A 20,245-nucleotide genomic window follows, 5' to 3' on the forward strand; every position below is an offset into this window, starting at 1 on the left:
AAAACCAAAATTATTATATTTTGTCATTTATTCCGAATAGACAAGTCTTAACAACTGGTTTTGAAAGTCTTTAATGAAATTGTTGTTAATAGGGTATTTGGCACTAGCATGGTGGAAGAATATGAAGAGATTGCCGATTCCCAGTATCAGTCAGAACGTCAAGAACTATTTGATGAGGACTATGGTAGGTGATGTTAAAACATTGACCGTTATGTATATTCTTTTGCTTTTTAAAATCTAATGGTAATGGGTAACTAGAGGTCACTTAAAAAAAAGCTATTTCACAGTTGTCTTTAGACCTAGTTTTCTCCTTGTTTTTTAACCCTAATAACTAAGTTTTTCTTAAACCTATTTTCTAAAATGATTTGCTGCTTTGTAAGTAGGGCTGTTTTCCAAGTCTGTCAACCAGTTATTTGTGTCTGGAACTCCCATCCATAACATCAGTGCTATAAATTTTGATTATTTCCCTAAGCCAGGCCCAAAACCTATTACTCTTAAAAGGTAATTGAAATAGTAGAAATAAGCATTAATTTCTTTGATTTGCCTTCAGCCTAAGAGCAGACATATTGAGGTCTGAGCCTCTGAGAAATTCCTATGAACTTGAAGAGGTAGGAGAAGGCTTTATGATACCCTCCATTTCTACATCAAGTTCTTGTTTTAAGATGTCTTATACCATAGTCTGAAAAATCTAAAATTTCCCCTTCTTCACTTTTCTTATAAGTGAAGACATTAGCTAGCGGTTGATAAAGTACATTGAAAGCTTGAATAAAAATGTTACAAATGTGATTAAAACTTTGGTAAGCAGTAGAAATATTTTCTGTGGTTTATTTATCTGTTTGGTGAATAGCTTGTGAATTTCATTTTCTCACTTGTTTTTCTTTTTTTTTTAGGACTGCATCTGTGGCATATGGAAATTCCCAGGCTAGGGGTCAAATCAGATCTGGAACTGCCAGCCACAGCAACACAAGAGCCAAGCTGCATCTGAAACCTACACTGCTCAGTAACGCAGGATCCTTAACCCACTGAGCGAGGCCAGGACCCATGATGCATCCTCATGGACCCACTGAGCCACAACGGGAACTCCTTGTTTACCTTTTATGATCATGTTTTAGATGTATACTGAATAGTATAAAATTGTTTTAAATGCCAGCTGACTTTGGCAGGACATAATTTGAGTTTTTAAACTTATTACCTTCATTTTCCTTTTTAAACAGATTACCCACTGGATTATAATACTGGGGAGGATAAATCCTCAAAAAACCTTCTTGGTTCTGCTACAAGTGAGTATTTTGGGTTTTGCTAGTCATTTTTCAAATATTTCTCAGCTTTTTTTTTTCCTGGCACATGTGGACATTTTGTTGTAATACTTACAGTTTAGGAGGCTCTTATGCCCAGTATTAAACTTTGAGTTGAAATCAAAGGTGCTGGCTATTGGAAAGTATTTCTCTGGGAATAAAATAGAAAGAGTAGATGAAAAGAAGGAAGAGAGGGAAAAATACAGGCACATTTTGGTTCTTCTACTATAATGAAACACATATTTTTAGGCGAATTCTTTAGAGTGAAGAATAGACTATGAATTTACTTTGGGAAAGAATTTTTAAAGAGGTCCTAGACCTTACTCTTATGAGTAAGAGTATCTAGGTAGTAATACTGGGTGGGAAAGGAGTTAGTTTAGAATTGGTGCACATCAGTGAAATCCTACCAAATGAGGAGTTGTTAGTATATGGGAACATAAAGACTGTTTTAATTCATAGTAATGATTCCTAAGCAGTAACAATAATAGTAAAAATAATATACTCTTTGTAAAGTAAAAATTCAGTGACTAAGATACTAATTGTTTCATTTATTATGCAAACTTACTATCTGAACTTAGTGGCAGGCTAGCTAAGTAGATGTGTGGAAAGACCATTACCAACTGGCACTTTATTTTTACTCTTAGAATGCAGGTAGGTATATTTTAATGTTTGTTATTTTTGGTTATTCCTGAAGAATATAGAATTTACCGGGAAGAGTTTTCTTTTTATTTGGAGATTAATAATTGAATTTAATGAAAGTAAATTTTAGTAAAATAGAAGACTATTTGTTTATGCATTTCTCTTATTGAGCTTAGTGAGTTGAATTGCTTGAATCATGGTCTCACAGTGTACATTGTCCTTATAGCTTTTTAAGATACTCAACCAGTAGTACATATACTTAGGTAGATATTTGGGTGACTACAGTATATGGAGTTGAGTCACATCTCTTTGTTTTCATTTTTTCTTTTTTCCCTTCCCATCGTCCTCACCATAGAAAACTATAGATTTCAGTGGACTTTTTAAGGAATAGGAAGAAGAGTGTTAAAAATACCTGCATAAAGGGAATGCTTTTAAGTAATTAACTTTGTTACAGATTAGCTCAATATATTTTGTTTTATTCTATTGCTCATCAACTGACTTTTTAGGTATTACTGACAGTTTTTAAGTAAGATGCTTTAGCTGTAGCTAGCTGGTGATGATATTAAAAACAGGTGCCTCATTCACTGCTATGGAGTGTAGTCTTTTAGGAGTGAACGTAATTGTTTTATCTATCTGGATATTAATACTGTTCATGTCCTTAAATTTGTAATAAAACATTCTATGTTATATAATAGTCATCAAATCATAGCTCAGTAATGCTGTATTAGCTGTGAGGAGGCATCATTATTTTATAGCGTCAGAAAATAGCCCCTGACTAAAAGTTCCCCTAGCTTCCGGTGGTTACTGGAAAGGAAGGAGCACCTTAGGAAGTAATGATTTAATATAGTTTTAGATAAAAGTAAACTCTGTTGATACAGCTTTCTTTTTCTATCTTCCTATGGAATTAACTCCAAGTTCACATTAAAACCTTTTCAGTCCCTACTTGTAATCATTTCTCTTACAGTGATACATAGAATCTTTTTAGATTCTACTTTTTGAATCTTTTTTCCTTGAAGGTGTATTTCTTGGTAACACATCATTTATTTTTCATTTTGTGGCTCTGTGGAAGGGTCGACCATTTCCCTTCCAGTGTTTTAGATGTTGAAAGATTTTGTATAGTGAGACAAGATGGGTAGGAGGATGTCACTTGAGCTTAGGCATGAAAAATAAGAGTTTAAAAAGATCTCCATTTCTTGAAGTTTGAGAACAAGAGAGGTGGCAGTTGCTGGATGATAAGACTTTGTTGTCATAAAACTTGTAGGCATGACCTAACACTGCTGCCTTCTATACCTGTATCTGTCCTTCTAGTTTTCTCTGATGAATCTAGGACTGGTTTTAAGCCTGACCTAGCTACTACGTCCAGTGTGATGTAACTTTAAGGAGTAAATAGCAGTGTGCAATCAGGCCAAAGGGCTAGTCTCTGACACTAGAATGTCTGATTTTGACTATAATCCTCACCACTTTCTAAATTAGCTTTAAATTGGTCAATTTTGAACCTTATTTATTTTTAATACTTAAAGTAGTGTCTCCAAAACAGAATTCTCTTGCTTTAATCTAAAAAGAAACTTTTTTTCCTTTGCAGTTGAGCAATTAGTAGTCATAGGACATATCAGAGTATGATGCTTCCAATGGGACTTGGTTATCAGAGAGCGTGCATGCTGCATATTTAAACATCTTTGATATTATGTAATTTATTGAACTGCCAGAAAGGGAGTCTCAGAGCAGCATTCTTGACTTTGCTGTATATGCCAGTTCTGGCCACTCTTCTACCTGAGTCTTTTGTTTACATTCTTGAACCAGAATATTTAAATATTTTACTTCAACAGAAATTCTTCATATCACTCTACTTTCCTTGTGCTTGGTCATGTGGGTCTTCCAGACCACTCTCTGCTTTAATATTCTTACAAGTCTGCCTTTACTCCTAAATGTGTTCTGCATTTTATTAGAATCATCTGATTTGCTAAAGGCCAGGTTTCTATTTTTGTATGTTTAAGACAAAGTATGGTTTTTGTTTTAAGTCAGAGTATTTTTTATGAATGTATATATTTTAAGGTCCTAGAATGAAAAGAGAATGAAGGTCAGCATGCTGCAGAGGTAGCTGCTCAGTACACATGGGAGGAAGTAATTTTTTTTGTTGGTTTGTCTTGTGTTGTAGCATAGGCAGTATGTTTTCTGCATCAAATAGAGCCATTGGTATGCTGGAGACTGAGTATAAAATGTTGATATTTGGTCCCTAGGAGAATTTCATTCCTAATGGAATGGGGTGGGATAGGATGAGCTGCCCAACCTACAGATAAAGAAGTTGACTAATCCAGGAGAAATTAAGGACAGGTATCTAGTTTGGCACTGTATTCCAAATTATTACTTTACCCTTTAGCCTTTCTAAAGGCTTTTCAGATTATCTTGACAAGCAGTCATGCACTTGAATGCAAATTGAGAATGGTCAGAAAGTTCACAAAGCTGCTTTCTCTCAAACGACAAAAAAAAAAAAAGAAAAAAAAAAGAAAAGACTTCCTTTGGCAGTGTTCTGTGAACATAGCAGGATTATTTCTTATAGGTTAGATGGGCTGAGAAAGAAGAAATTTGCCAGATTCTGCTTTTGTTACCAAGTGGCCCCCTTAAAGATGATAATAAACAATATTTTAAAATGATAGCTAGTATAAATCTTCCTTATTGTAAGCACTAATATTAAAATTTAGGTTAAAAATTAATACTTTTTTTAATATTCTAAAGCTACTTACTTTACACAGATTAATAGATATGGAATTTTTTAAAAATTCAATAATAATAATACCAAAAATTTAAATGCAGAAAGTTGAAATATGAGGTAAGATTGCCCTTTGAAACAAAAGGAACTTAGAATATAGACTTGATTCCAAAATTTGGGTTCTGTGGAGCTGTCAGTTTTGACTGAATTTTAGCCATCACGGTAAGTAGAGGGACAGATGCTGCTATTGCAGTGTTGGTTGACATTAAAATTGGGGTTATGAGCAAGTAACAGAACTTCCATTGCTTCTTTATTTCATTTGTGAGGAAATACAGGGTTTCCATTCCTGTTTTTATCTAGTGCTAATGCACCTCTTTAGCTTAAGTCCAAGACTGCTTTTCTGTTAATAATTTGCTGTGTCAGAGGGCAAGGTTGACCTATAATCCTAGATATTTAAAAAGCAAGTATAAAACTTTTATGTGTTGTACTAATGATTAGAAACAAAGTACCACTACTTGTCTTTCAGACTATAGAATCATAGTTATGTAAAGATTAAAATGATTAACTGTCTTCTAATTATTATTTTTAAAACAGTTTAAAATCTCCTCTGTTTTTACCTACCATAAAGTATACATTTACAGGATCAGTGCTAGGCATCAGTGCTTGGCTTATTCTCAACCTTCTCATAGCTCTTCCTCCTTTAGATCCTTTCTTACTTTTCACAACTGTAGTTTTCATGAAAGTATGATGAAAACCCTATGGACCTCTTCTAGGAAGGGAAACTTCTATAGAAAAAACTGATGAGGCTTAATAAATTTATAGCCCCTGCCTGAAGTTCCAACTGTGGCGTAGTGGGTTAAGACTCCTAATGCAGCATCTTGGATCTCTGCAGAGGTGTACTTTCAATCCCCCGCCTGGCAGATTCGGTGCCTGTTCTGTGGCGTGGGCTTGCATTCAATCCTTGGCCTGGGAAACTTCCATATGCTGCAGGTGCATACATAAAATTATATATATACGTATACATATACATATATATGTGTGTGTGTGTGTGTATATATAAATCCCTGCCAGATCTAGTATTTTTTTAGGAAAAATATGTAATACTAGTGAATGAACCCATAGAATTTCAGAGATTAGATTCAAGTTGGAAATTAATTTCCCTTGAAATTAGGTTGGATTACTAGAAGGAAGTCTTCTCTTCCCAGCACCAGCTTTTTATGGGGTTCTGCTATTTTATGGTCTTTATGAACCTTCAGTCATTTTTTTATATAGGTATTAAGGTTTGTACCACTTTACTCATCATTTGTGATATCCTGTTTGGAAAGAGAAGAAGAATTAGCAAGTACGCAGATTGCTTTATCTACAACATTTAAGTTTTATGACTGACTTTTAATTCATCTGGCCATGCGCATACTCACCCAATTCACAAAATTCACAAAAGAATTTTGTATGATTTATTGTCCATAAAACATAGTTAAAAGTCATCAAAGACATGGTTCTATGCAGTATCAATTTGGGATTTAACTATATTACCAATAGATATTTTATGTTCATAGCTGAAAATAGTCTTTCTTCTGTCCTTTGGCTATAATCTCGATTTATTTTATTTTTACTTGTGATAGTCGTGTTTAGGAAAAACTTTTGTTTTTTCAAGCTTTTTGTTTTTGTTTTAAACTGTAGAACCTTTTTAAAGAAAAAAAGGCTTTTCTATAAAATATGAATGTTGGTTGTCATATTTCTTTCCAGTACAGGCAAATAAATTTTGAATTATACTTGAATTTTGTAATACGCTGAAGTTAGTGTTTGTTAAAATGGGGAAGTTTTACAAAAAAAAAGTGTAATTAAATTTTAAAATTGTTCTGAGCATAAAAATTCAGATTTATGCTTAATACATTTTGAATGAAATTTGTGACCTATATTGGACTTACATAGTAAAGCGAGCAAAAAAGTAATTAGTCCAAAAAATGCAGAAAGACCATTACAAATGGTTTTTGACTTGCTGATATTAAGTTATATGAAAATATTTAGGTGTATTGGTATTTTTTTTTTCTGATTGAATTTTGTTTTAGATGCCATTCTAAATATGGTGAATATTGCCGCTAATATTCTGGGAGCAAAAACTGAAGACCTGACAGAAGGTACCTAATCATTTTATGGGTGTTTTAAATATATGATACTCCATTGGTCTTCCTAGTTAGTAAAATTAGTTAGTAAGCCAAGCAATTTGATTTTTCATTTAAAAATATAGAAACCGTCCAAAAGAACTTAGCAGCGTTCTGTTATTCATTGTTAATTTGAATTTCGCAAGGTTTTGTTTGTTTGTTTGTTTGTTTAATAATAGGATCCTGGAGTTCCTGCTGCAGTGCAGTGGGTTAATGATCAGCTTGTCTCTATGGTGTTGCTGGTTTGATCCCTGGCCCAGTGCAGTGGGTTAAGGATCCAGCATTGCTGTAGCTGCCATAGGTCACAGGTGTGGCTCAGATTCAATTCCTGGCCCAGGAACTTCCATATGCCATGGGTGCAGCTGAAAAAGAAAAAAAAAAATAGGACCCTGTCTATATAAAATCATGAATTTATTTTTTGATTCTCCCCTGCTGTTGGAGTAGTGATTTTATCTCTTATCCCTTTCCTGAGGCTTTGATACTCTAATGGTACTTCAAGTATGCTTTTACTTACCAAATAGCTATTCAATTTAGAAAGCAATTTTTCTTTAAAGAATGTCAAATAAGAATATTACTAGAAAAGAGAATCTTGCATTTCCTGTTTTCAAAAAATATGTAGTTCCATTTATAAAATAAGTCAGTCATGGGGTAGAGTAACAGTAAGTAGAGGGACAGATGCTGCTATTGCAGTATTGGTTGACATTAAAATTGGGGTTATGAGCAAGTAATGAGTAATATACATGAGTAATATACATCATGGGGAATATTGTATGGTGAAAGATGATAACTAGACTAATTATGGTGATCATTTTGCAGTGTATACAAATGTGAAATTACTATGTTGTGCACATTAATATAATATTGTATGTCAGATATGCTTGAATTTAAAAAATTCTTAGTTCTAAGTACAGACTTATAGTGATTCCATTTATTTCTTCTCACTCTCTCTAGTAACTCAGGTCTCTTATTAATAATGTTAAGATTACACAAAATTCATAGTCATACTTGCTTTAATTCTCTGAAAAGCTGAGAAAGAATATGTATTACTTGTAGTTGTGACTTTGAACGGTCATTTCTTTCTAAAACAACTTTGATGAAAAAAAGAAAAAATCCACAGTAGTAAACTTATTTAACTTTTTTTTTTCCTCCCTCGAGAAACTAAAGTTCTTTGTTATAGTGAAGTATTTTCATGGTATAGCTTTTTAAAATTAAACTCAATGTGGGCTTCTTTCTTAAAATAGGAAATAAAAGTATATCTGAGAATGGCACTGCCACAACCGCACCTAAATTGCCTGAATCAGCTCCTGTTTCAACTCCTCTTCCATCACACGAGTAAGTTATATTATGATATTAGAGTTCTAAAAACTAGAGCTAAGTATAATAGTACATAAAAAGGTACTTGTGATTCATGTGAAATGATTATCTATAGAAAGTTCTGGGTCATAGGACAGACATTCCACAGCCATTTAAAACATTTTCAAATTATTTTTTGGGTATTAGGAATTCACTTCACTCCAGACCAAATGTTTGTTATTTTGATATTATGTATTACTTTTATTATTTACTGTACCTAATCTTTTCCTTATTGCAAATGAATTGACATAACTGCAGGTATAAGTTTGAGGACAAATTTCAAAGGCCTCTTTTTATTAAGTTCAAATTTAAAAGCATTGACTAAATATCTGTCCTATGCCTAGAAAGCTATAAAGGGCACCTGAAATGCTTAGAAAAGTGATTTTTAAATATGTTTTGTAACACAGCAGACTCTTACAGTGTTCACTTTCTGAAATTGAATGATAGAGATCTCTCCTCAGGTTGCAGTGAGCACTTTGGGCAGGGATGTGTGTATGTAGGTAAAATATAAGATAACCTCATTTTTAAAAAAATCTTTTCTCCCAAAGATGATTAAGGTTTATTGTTACCTCTACTTCTGATCTGTAATGGCTAAACTCATAATGATTTGGGTTATTAAGATGATCATTGGGATAATTTGGGTATAATTACTGTGAATTTAACTTAAGTGTATTTCACAGGGTGTTCTCCCTGTAAACTTTGACAGCCCTTTATCTCAGAGGAACTCTAGCTACTTAATAGGATATGGTGTTTGAATATGAAACAGTTCAAGGTAATAAATAATGAAACCTACAGTGGGTGTGCTTTGAGCTGAAATTCCTAAGAGGTATATTAATTCAGAAATGAGATTTTTGTGTTTTGAAGGGCATACTGTCAAACTTGTATTCTCCTATATTAATTCTGAAAGTGACTGTGTTTAGACAGAAAATACAGCATTGTGTGTTACTGATTCCTAGAAGGTCCTAAGAAATCTGCTTGGGATAGAGATTCTTGGTGTTTCTAATTATGTGGAGCTGTCCCAGTTTCATAATTAGGTTCTTTAATTAACAACACATGGTGTGTCTTATTTTTCAAAGCTAAACAAAACTAATTTCATTTTATACTCCCCCTATACACATATACTTATACACATTCATTCCCCATATATATGACTATTTGTTGAAAGATACCACATCAGGCTAATGTAGAAATTTTTTTTTGTTGTCTTTTTGCCATTTCTTGGGCTGCTCTCGCGGCATGTGGAGGTTCCCAGGCTAGGGGTCTAATTGGAGGCTGCTGGCCTCCGCCAGAGCCACAGCAACGTGGGATCCGAGCCGCATCTGCGACCTACACCACAGTGCAGGGCAACGCTGGATTCTTAACCTGCTAAGCAAGGCCAGGGATCGAACCCACAACCTCATGGTTCCTAGTCGGATTCGTTAATCACTGCGCCACGCCGGGAACTCCCCTAATGTAGAAATTTTTACTTTTTTGTATTAGAGTTTGTTTTTAATAGATATTTTTGCATAATTGTTTGTTTTTTTTAACTTAATGTTTCTTCATGTATGTTTGTCTTAAATTCTTTTTGATGATTATATGGCAGTCCTCTGAAGAAAATAAAAGAATTCATAATAGGGTATCACTGTTAAAGTTATTATGAAAAGATGACTTATTTTCTTTTCCTAGGTTTGAATTTAAAAAAATTAACTCTGATTAGGGTATATATAGATGGTATATAACTTAATTTTTACCAAATTAATTCATTTTAGTTTTTCTCCCTCCCCTCTTCAGAGACTGCTCCTTTTCACTGCCATAATTTATTTGGTAGATAATATGCAATATACCACCTGAATATTTAAGAAATATTATATAGAGCCTATATCTCTATCTATGTATCTATGTCATCTATTTAGGAAAGCAGCATAGCCTATTATGTTTAAGTTTAGTTCATTTACTATTTTACTGTCAAAAAAAATTAAAGTCCTGCTTTTAGATATTGTTTTTTTTATTCCTACTTTTGCTATTGTGATATTAGTCTTTATTTGAAGAAATTTCCTGGCATTCTTGGTAGTTTTTCACCATAGGAAAATTTGTATGAAGATATTTCTTTTTGGTAGATTAGTTTCTTTTTTCAGATTGTACCTTTGGTGTTTTAAGAACTGCACCTGGAAATTCATTATCTTTATCTTGGAAGGAATGACTGATGCTATAATTTACAACATTGTTCCCATTAGCTTCATTCTCCACTTCCCCCTACCCCACCCACATACTCCAGAGCCCAAAGATGGGAAGAGTTAGGGGCTCCATTAGTTTATTATGAGCCAGGATTTTCATTTAAATGGTTAAGTATTTAGCTTCAAATAATTGAAAATTAGCCCAGATGATACTGAGATTATTGGGGGGAGTGGGAATATGTTTTTTTGTCCCTAAAGCAGATAAGTGTGTGTGTGTGTGTGTGTGTGTGTGTGTGTGTGTGTGTAACGCCATGTTGAAATTCTGCAAACCATCCTCAGGTAAATGACCTTTGAGAAATCTGTAGTTGACCCTTCAATAACATGGGTTTAAACTGCACGAGTCCACTTATACACAGACTTTTTTCATCAGTACACACTGCAGTATAAATGATCTTGGCTGCTTGAATCTGAGGGTATAGAACCGTGGACATAGAGGAACTGTGTACATAGAGGGCTGACTACAAGTTATACACAGATGTTGACTATGTGGAGGGCCAGCATCTCTTAACTCCCCTGCATTGTTCCAGGGTCAACTGTAGTTGCCTTTTGAAAGTAGGATGTTCAAGCACAAAGTGCATTCATAATAAGAATCCTGGCTTCTAGTTCTGTTTCTGGGACTTTTATAGCCTTTGGATAGCTTAGTTTCTGACGTAAGGGGTAATGAGACTTGTAAAAATCTGGTGAATATTTATAGAAGGAAAGGTATGTGATACATTAAATACATGGAAACAGTCATATACAAATAGTTCTTAAACAGAGATTAAAGAAAAATTTGATTTGGTATATATGGTGATTTGAGTCAGGTGACTGGTCACTTGATAATGACCTTTCTGTTACCATAGTGTTTATAATGAAAGTGATTTGAAGGGAAAAAATTTATCCAAAGTAAATTTGAGGTTTTTTTCTGTATTTCCAGCCTTCTTTTTATCTTACGTATGACACATTTATTTTCCTTAAACATAATTTTAACTTTATATTTGTAATTAAAGTGATTTGTGGTTATGGATATGTTTTTCTAGGTTTGTAACCACTGAAGAACGTGTGCACGACACAGAGCCATCATTACCGGATACTGCCAAAGAGAGTCCCATTGTACAACTAGTTCAAGAGGAGGAAGAGGAGGCAAGTCCATCTACAGTGACCCTTCTGGGTAGTGGTGAACAAGAGGATGAAACATCACCTTGGTTTGAGTCAGAGACACAAATGTTTTGCAGTGAATTGACCACAATTTGTTGTATTTCTAGTTTTTCAGAATACATATATAAATGGTGTTCAGTTAGAGTTGCTCATTATCGGCAACGCAGCAGGACTTCTGTGAGTAAAGAAAAAGATTACCTTGTGTCCGCTCAACCACCATTAGTGCTTCCTGTTGAATCAGTAGATGTTTCAGTATTGCAACTTCCAGGTGGAGAATTGGACAGCAAGAGTAAGGAAAAGGAAGTTGAAACTGTTGATCTAGGTGACTTAAGTAGTACGCACCGTGGAGATTTGATTAATCACACTGTAGATGCAATTGAACTTGAACCAAGCCATCCTCAAACTCTTTCTCAGTCTTTTCTCTTAGACATTACTCCAGAAATTGGTTCATCATCTAAAATAGAAGTATCTGAGCCTATTAAATATGAGGCAGGGCATACACCATCACAAGTGATTCCCCAAGAGAGTTCTGTCGAGGTCGATAATGAAACAGAAAAAAGATCTGAGAGTGTTAGTTCTATAGAGAAGCCAACTGTGATTTATGAAACAAATAAACTTAATGAAGTAATGGATAATATTGTAAAAGAAGAAGTAAACACCATGCAGATTATCACAAAGCTATCTGAAACAATAGTGCCACCTATAAACACAGCTACTGTGCCAGACAATGAAGATGGGGAACCCAAAATGAACATAGCTGACACACCAAAGCAAATTTTGACTCCTGCTGTGGATTCTTCTTCATTACCTGAAATAAAAGAGGAAGAACAGTCTACAGAAGATGCCCTTTTAAAAGGGTTACAGAGGACAGCTACAGATTTTTATGCTGAATTGCAAAATTCTTCAGATCTAGGATATGCCAATGGAAATCTTATACATGGATCTAACCAAAAGGAGTCAGTATTTATGAGACTTAATAACCGTATTAAAGCCTTAGAAGTTAACATGTCTCTCAGTGGTCGCTATTTGGAGGAGCTTAGCCAAAGGTAAGCTTTATTGGTTCGTTTTTTTTTTTGTTTTTGTTTTGTAGGGCCACAGGTATGGCATGTGAAAGTTCCCAGGCTAGGGATCAATTTGGAGCTGTAACTGCCAGCCTATGCCACAGCCACAGCAGAACCAGGTCTGAGCTGCGACCTACACCACAGCTCACAGCAATGCCAGATCCTTGACCCACTGAGCAAGGCCAGGGATCGAACCTACATCCCCATGGGTACTGGTTGGGTTTGTTTCCACTGAGCCACAATGGGATCTCCAGGTAAGCGTTATTGTGAATTAGCACAATCTACTTTCCACAGTGAGTTGAGTGGCAGAGTATAATCTATGACTAGAGACAGGGAGGCTTTAATTATTTAATGATACAGTAGTAATAAGCACCATTTTAGCTGAAGAGAGAAAGTTACTTGAATGTTGATCAATGATTTTAAGAATTGATTTCCTTTTTTAGAAATACTAAGGGACTATTATTAGGCTAACAAGTTTGAATTATCTATGTCAGGTTCTCCTTTTCCCTCTTGCTTGACTTCAGCCACTTTTACTATTTGATTCCCAGAGTGCTTTTTGGGAAAAATTTAAAGTCTATAGACTTTAAAGCTCTTTGTGAAACTTGGCAAATTATCATTTAAGAGTTTAAATAAGTGAAGACTAGAATAGATGGAACAGGGTGATGAGGCAGCATTTGAACTCTTCTAACAAGTCTTTAGAATCCTAGTTCTTAGTTGTAATTATTTATGCTCTTGTGCTCATAAGTGTCAGAGGCAGTGCCAGTGTTCTTATGTAGTGATTAAGACCTCAGGCATGATTCTCTGCTCTTTATATTATTTAGTTTTTTATAATTTATTAAGTGCCCAGTGTCCTTAAGGTTTTTCCAACATTTTGAAACCACTTCTGCACTCAGTGCCTAGAGTTCATGAAGCATTACCTTTTCCTACTCCTCTTAAAATGCTACTAATGGAAATGTTACTAAGGTTAACATTGTATCCTAAAAGGGATTTCTTCTTAATTCATACATATAATTTATTGGCAGATTTCATATGGGTGTGTTTGCATGCCTTCTTCATACCTGCTGCTTGTACCTCTCTTCATCCCCACCCTGTTTGCCCCATTAAAGGAATCACAGAAATCACTAATAAATCTTTTTTTATATACTTGAGATGTATTTGACATATAACATTATATTAGTTTAAGGTGTATTAAGTAGTGATTTAATATTTGTGTATATTGCTAAGTCATTACTACACTAAGTCTGATTAATATCACCACATAGTTACAGGTTTTTTTTCTTTGGGATAAGAAGTTTTAAGATTACTCTATTCTCAGCTTTCAAATATGTTATCCAGTATTCCCAACTACCCTTACCATGCTATTCATTACATCACTCTTACTTAATCATTTAAAAGTTTTACCTTTTGACCCCCTTTGTCAGTTTTGTCCACTTCCACCCCCCACTTTCGGCAGCCACTAATCTGTTCTCTGAATTAGAGGATTTTTTTTCCCTTTTATTTAGTTTCCACATGAGAGATCATATGATATTTGTCTTCCTCTGTATAACTTATTTCACTTAGCATACTGCCCTCAGGGTCCATCCATGTTGTCACAAATAGCAAGACTTCCTTCTTTTTTTATGGCTGAATGATATTCCATGGTATATACGTATCACATTTTCTTTATCCATTCTTCCCATGATGGACCCTTAGCTTGCTTCCATGTCATGGCTGTTGTACATAATGCTGCAATGAATATATCTTTTCAAGTTAGTGTTTTTCATTTTCTTTAGATAAATACCCAGAAATGAAAATGCTGAAGCATATTACCATATGATTTTATTTTTAATTTTTTGAGTAATCTCCATACTGTTTTCCATAGTGGCTGCACCTATTTACATCCCCACCAACAGTGCTCAAGGGTTCTTTTTTCTGTATCCTTGCCAACAAGTGTTATTTCTTGTCTTTTTGATAAGGGCCATTTTAACAGATGTGAGATGATAACTCATTATGATTTTGATTTGCAAGCCCCTGATAAATGACATTGAGCATCTTTTCATGTACTTGTGTGACCATCCATCTGTTTTACTTTGAAAAATATTCATATCTGCAAATTTTTAAATTGGTTTGTTTCTTTGCTGTTGAGCTATATGAATTCTTTATGTATTTTGGATATTAACCCTTTTATAATATTAATGATTTGCAGATATTTTCTCCTATTTGATAGGTAACCTTTTCATTTTGGTGATGGTTTCTTTTGCTTTTCAGTTTGATGTAGTTCCACTTGCTTTTTTTTTTTTTTTTTTACTTTTGTTGCCTTTGCTTTTGGTGTTAAATCCCCCCCCCCCCCCCCACCAAATATGTTGCCAAGACTGATGTCAAAGAGCTTATCACTTATACTTTCTTCTAGGGGTTTTATTGTTTCAGATCTTACATTCAGGTGTTTAATACATTTTGAGTTAATTTTTGTGGATAGTGTTACGATAGGGGTCCAGCTTCATTCTGTTGCATGTGGCTGTCCAGTTTTCCCAGCACCATTTGTTAAAGTGACCATCCTTTCCCCATTGTATATTCATGGCTCCTTTGTCATAAATTAGTTGACTGTATATGTGACTTATAAATCTTAAATAGCAGTGAGACAGGTAGAATTGATGTTGAAGTAGCAAATACCTCAAGGGACCTCCTTATGTTACCTCTAAGTTTTCTTGTATTGCACAGCCCTCAATAAGAGTCATTTTCAGAAAAATGGATTTATCTCATATATTGAAATCAGAAATGTGTTTCCAGTAATAATAAGAAATTAAAACCAGTTTAAATTAATTCTTACTCCCTAGGTACCGAAAACAAATGGAAGAAATGCAAAAGGCTTTCAATAAAACAATAGTAAAACTTCAGAATACTTCAAGAATAGCAGAGGAGCAGGTTGGTCATCTTCATGTCTTTTTTTTATATAAATTTCCATTGTATTTTGTATGCTTTCGCCGGTAAGAGGGATAAGTAATATTGGTTCACTTTTTCCCCAATAGCTGTAATATGTTTTCTAGTTTGTAGCAGCAATATCTGATGAAGAGAAAATTTTCTTTAGCATTATTTGTATTACATTTCAAGATTTGTATATGTGTATAGAAGTGCAGTGGACTTTTATGGAACTTTGTTAAACTCTGAAATCATTTGTAGTTTTCTATGTAGATAGTTTTATTGTTTGTAAATAAAAACAGCTGTTTCTTTTTAATATACCTTTTTCTTTCTTCTTTTTTCCCTTTTATCTCTTGCCTAGAGCTGTATAGTGATGCAATAGGAATGCTAATAGTGGCCATTCCCTGGTCTTGTTGGTTTTAAGGGATTGATTTCAGTATTGCATTATTAAATGTGATATTTATTAATAAGTTTTTATAGTGTGTTACCATGTTGAAGAAATTTTATACTTAACATTTCTAAAGGGTTTCTTGGGACTAGTGGATGGTGAAGTGAGGAGGCCTCAGATTGTAGAGTTTAGTTGCATCTTACTCTCTTTTTGTGACACATTATAATTGTGGTTCCACGTAAATTCCCCCCCCTGTTTTAAATTGAGGTTTGAGAGTTGTTTACATATTCTAAGTACAAGTCCCTTATCAGACACATACTGTGAAGATATTTTCTCCCAGTCCATAACTTGTTTCTCATTCTCATTCTCAAATGTATTATTTGAAGAGCAGAAATTTTTGATTTGTTAATAAAATATAATTTACCCATTTTTTCTTTGTTCTACAGAATCTTTGCCTGACCCAAATTCACAAAGACTGTTTTTCCTGTGTTTTCTTCTAGAATTTGTATAGTTTTAGTTTTACATTAGGTTTATGATCCATTTTAATTTTTATGTGTTGCAAAGTAGGAATCAAAGTGCTTTTGGAGGGGGGTTGAGAAACATGAATGTCTCTTCCAGCATCATTTATTGAAAAGATGATTCCCCCCCGAATTTTCTTTGTATTTTTGATAAAAATCAATTCATCGTATATACGTGGATTGCTTCTAGGTTTCTCTTGTGTTTTGTTCATCTGTCTTTTTGCTAATACTACATCGTTGTGATTACTGTAGCATTATAGGAGCTCTTGAATTTAGATAATCTGTGAATCCTTCAACCTTGTCTATCTTTTCCAGAGTTGTTTCGACTAATCTAGATTTTAGAATCAGCTTGTCAGTTGCTACCTAAAACAAACAAACAAACAAACAAACAAACAGAAACCCTCTTTGGATCTTGATTGGAATTGTGTTGAATTTTTAGATCGGTTTGGAGAATTGACATCTTAATAGTATTAAGTCCTCTGATCCATGAACATAATACTTAGTTCTTTAATATTTTCCCTTTGCTTTTCATGTAATGCCTATGCTTTATATGTAACATCTATGCTTTTGAATAATCTCATGTATCATTAACACTATTGGAAGTATATCTTGATTAGAAGTGTTAACCAACTTAATAAAATTAATACTTACCCTTTAAAACTGTCTAGAATTTATCAGTGTTTGTCAAATGTGAGTCAAAAGAAACAGTTTAATGAATCACATTCAGCATTTTAAAAAGATGAAGTAGATAGAAAGTACCACAGTGGATCACAGTGAGCGAAGTGAGTGAAACTTTTTGTTACAGTTTTATACCTCCACCTACAGTTGAGACTTAAAATGTATTTAAATCTAAATTTGAAAAACTTAGATTTAGAATCATAAGTAGTTATGTAGCTATTTCATGTAGGGTCCTAAATTAAGAGTGGAGATTTCCTCGACTTCTTCTTGTCATCTTTTCCTCCTTCCCAAATTCACTAGTAAGTTGAAATTTTTAGTACAGAATAACTACTGTAGGTGTATAACCATGAACACGATGCATAAGTCTCTAAAAGATGCATGCAAATGATATTTAAATAAAAACATGTTTGTTGATTATACAAGTTTGAAAATTTCAGAGTTGGGAAGATAGGTATTTTTGATGAATTTCTTTTCACCAGTGATAACTTATCATTGACTAGATGATCACTTGTAGGTTTTTGACTATGTGACATCCTAAGTTCCATCTTAATATGCTGTAAAATAGAACTTTTAAAACTTTCTTGGTATGAGCCTGCTTCATATCCAAAAACATTCTTCAAATATTTTTCAATATGTCTTTCTACCGATTGCTTTCATTAATAAAAAAAAATACATTTGATAAAGTGACTGTTCTCTGCTTAGCTGGTTATATGCTGGTTTATATATTTGGGGCCCATATTAACTTGAAAAGTAATTTTTATTAACTTAGTATTCTACATGGTAGCAGTGAGTGGCAAAATGTTTTTTGTGTGTGGGGTTTGTTTTTGGCTCAAGGCAGGGGAGGAAGGTTGAAATGTCACCCCCTCCACGGAATTTTTACAGTTTTTCCAGATTATTTTACTTGAATGTATAATGTAGTTAATGTACAGATGAAACACAAGGGAAAATAATAACTTATTTCTTCCTTTATTATAGGATCAGAGGCAGACTGAAGCCATCCAGTTACTACAGGCACAACTTACCAACATGGCGCAGCTCGTTTTAAATTTATCAACAACAGTAGCAGAATTAAAACATGAGGTAATTGTTATTGATGGTATTGTAGGACAGGTGTCATAAAGACAGGCTTCATATCTAAGAACTTTTGTTGAAGATTATCATTTACAGAGATCTTTTTCAGAACACCAGAATATAGCATTTTGTGGAAAAATACAAGTTTTTGGAAAGCATCGCTTTCATAGTTTAGGTCTTATCTAAAATACAATTATAAAGCAATTCTATTAAGCCTTTATAAACTTGGTAGTTTCAATACATAGTTCATTTTCAGTTCAAAAAGGCTTACTAAGTTGGTTAACAAAGAAAAATTTCATTGATTTAACAAATATATATTGAGCCACCAGTGTGTTTGAGACATGAGCTGTCCAGTCCTAGGTTGAGGCGTACAGCAGTGACTAGTCCCTGGCCTCAGGCTCCTGTCACCTGGGGGAGAGAGGAAAAACATACAGTAAATGTATGTGAAGGACAGTGGGGTAGAGAAGGAAACTGGTGGTGCTTTAAGTGTTGCTGCTTTAGCTAGGGTGATGTCGGAAGGGTTGCCTGAGGAGGTGGCATTAGAACTGAGTGCTCAAGAGGAGTTAGCTGCCACCCAGAGCCCGGGATCGGAAGAAATCTGTTAGTAGCAGAACTAGGGCAAAGGGCCTGTGATTAGAAACATAAAGAAATGTGTTTGGGGTCAGAAAGAAAGCTGGTATGACTAAAGCAGAGTGAATTAGAGAAGTGAGGGTAGGAAATGAGTTCGGGAAATTGGCGGGCCTGGTCATATAGGCCTTTGTAGGCAATTTAGAGTTTGAATTTTATTCTAATCACTGCAAGCCATTGGAAAGTATTAAGTAAAGAGGTAACATGGGTCATCGCATTGGCAACACTTTGAGAAACTCCCTTTTTGTTGCTCTGTGGAGAATTGCCTCTCAGGGACCACCAGCAAGAGCAGAATTGGGGAGGAAACCACTTAGGAGGCAATTGCAGTAGCCTGGGTGAGGTGATGTTGGCTGGGACTAGGATTTTAGAAATGGAGAACAGTTTGTGAAGTTCTCAATTTGTGAACAATTTGTGAAATATGTTGTGAAGTTGCTGAATTCACTGTATATTTAAGAGGTAGAAAAACAAGCCTTGCTGAAAGATTAGATGTGGGTTATGAGAAATTAAAGGTAATCCCCAGTCTTAAATCACTGGGCAGTTGGTGGTTTAGTTTTGTAAAATGGAAAAGACTAAGTAAGAACATGGTTTTTTTTCCTCCCAGGAGAAGATAGTACAAATGGAAAAATGAAATATATGTGCCAAAATGTTGATGATTGGTGAATATAGGTGAAAGGCGTACATACCTTCGTTAGAAATTTTTTTAAAAATTAGGAGGAAAAGAAAAAGTAAAACGTTACCTTCATAGTACATTTTCAAAGAGCATACCTTACATTTATGGTTTTGAAGCACATTGAAAAAATACTTACAGTGATTTGTCCTTTGAACTTTAATTCCCATTGTATTTTTTTCTAGTATGATTTTAAAATTGTTGTTGTTGTTAATAAACCTAAACCCTCTTCTCATCTCAGGTTTCAGATCGACAGAGCTATCTTGTTATATCTTTGGTTCTCTGTGTTATCTTGGGACTGATGCTTTGTATGCAGCGTTGTCGAAACAGTTCTCAATTTGATGGAGATTTTATTTCAAAACTTCCTAAAAGTAATCAGTATCCAAGCCCTAAAAGGTAAGTCATCATTATTTCACCATTTTCTTTTTATGGTTTTGAGAAATGTGAGCAAATAAAGAGATACTGAGATGATGTCTTTCCTCATATAATTATCTTAAAAGCGAAATGTTAAAAACTTCATTGGAACTAGAGAGATTGTCCTGTGCCTAGAAGGTTTTATAGACTCTAGTAGAGAAAACACTAATAATACGTGCATAAAAGCTTATGAAATGTTTCGGTTGTGAAAGATGCTTTAATGTGGACTTCAAAGGGGAGGAGGAGAATAGGTATTTTAATATAGCACCTCCTAGAGAATGATCCTTAATTTTTTTACATGTATTATCAATAACTGGAGTGTTACCTTAGAGATTAGTCCTATGTGTCATGTACAGTTCTCTAGCTACCATATAGCCCCAACTACAGAGTAAATTATATCTATTTTACTCATTGTGCCCA

General features: G+C 34.3%; 1 protein-coding gene and 1 long non-coding RNA gene across 5 annotated transcripts in view; one reads left to right on the forward strand and one right to left on the reverse strand.

The window, feature by feature from the left end:
• Positions 1-20,245, forward strand: part of SUCO (SUN domain containing ossification factor) — a 91,094-nt gene that overhangs the window by 51,326 nt on the left and 19,523 nt on the right. For all 4 annotated transcript variants that reach the window (XM_003357538.5, XM_084977614.1, XM_084977616.1 and 1 more), the window contains 8 exons: positions 93-184; positions 1,215-1,280; positions 6,711-6,779; positions 8,045-8,135; positions 11,389-12,552; positions 15,381-15,468; positions 18,022-18,126; positions 19,653-19,807. In XM_003357538.5, the coding sequence (XP_003357586.4) occupies positions 93-184; positions 1,215-1,280; positions 6,711-6,779; positions 8,045-8,135; positions 11,389-12,552; positions 15,381-15,468; positions 18,022-18,126; positions 19,653-19,807 (1,830 nt within the window). The remainder of the gene's footprint in view (positions 1-92; positions 185-1,214; positions 1,281-6,710; positions 6,780-8,044; positions 8,136-11,388; positions 12,553-15,380; positions 15,469-18,021; positions 18,127-19,652; positions 19,808-20,245) is intronic.
• LOC110255510 (uncharacterized) overlaps positions 17,994-20,245 on the reverse strand; it is a 41,624-nt gene continuing 39,372 nt past the window's right edge. Inside the window, exon 3 of the long non-coding RNA XR_002335922.2 lies at positions 17,994-18,525. This is a non-coding gene — a long non-coding RNA (uncharacterized LOC110255510). The remainder of the gene's footprint in view (positions 18,526-20,245) is intronic.

This window comes from Sus scrofa, chromosome 9, assembly GCF_054392235.1.
Source record: "Sus scrofa isolate SSC_HxYL_T2T_F1_AM1 chromosome 9, Sscrofa_HxYL_maternal_Yorkshire_Landrace_v2.0, whole genome shotgun sequence".
Lineage (NCBI taxonomy): Eukaryota > Metazoa > Chordata > Mammalia > Artiodactyla > Suidae > Sus > Sus scrofa.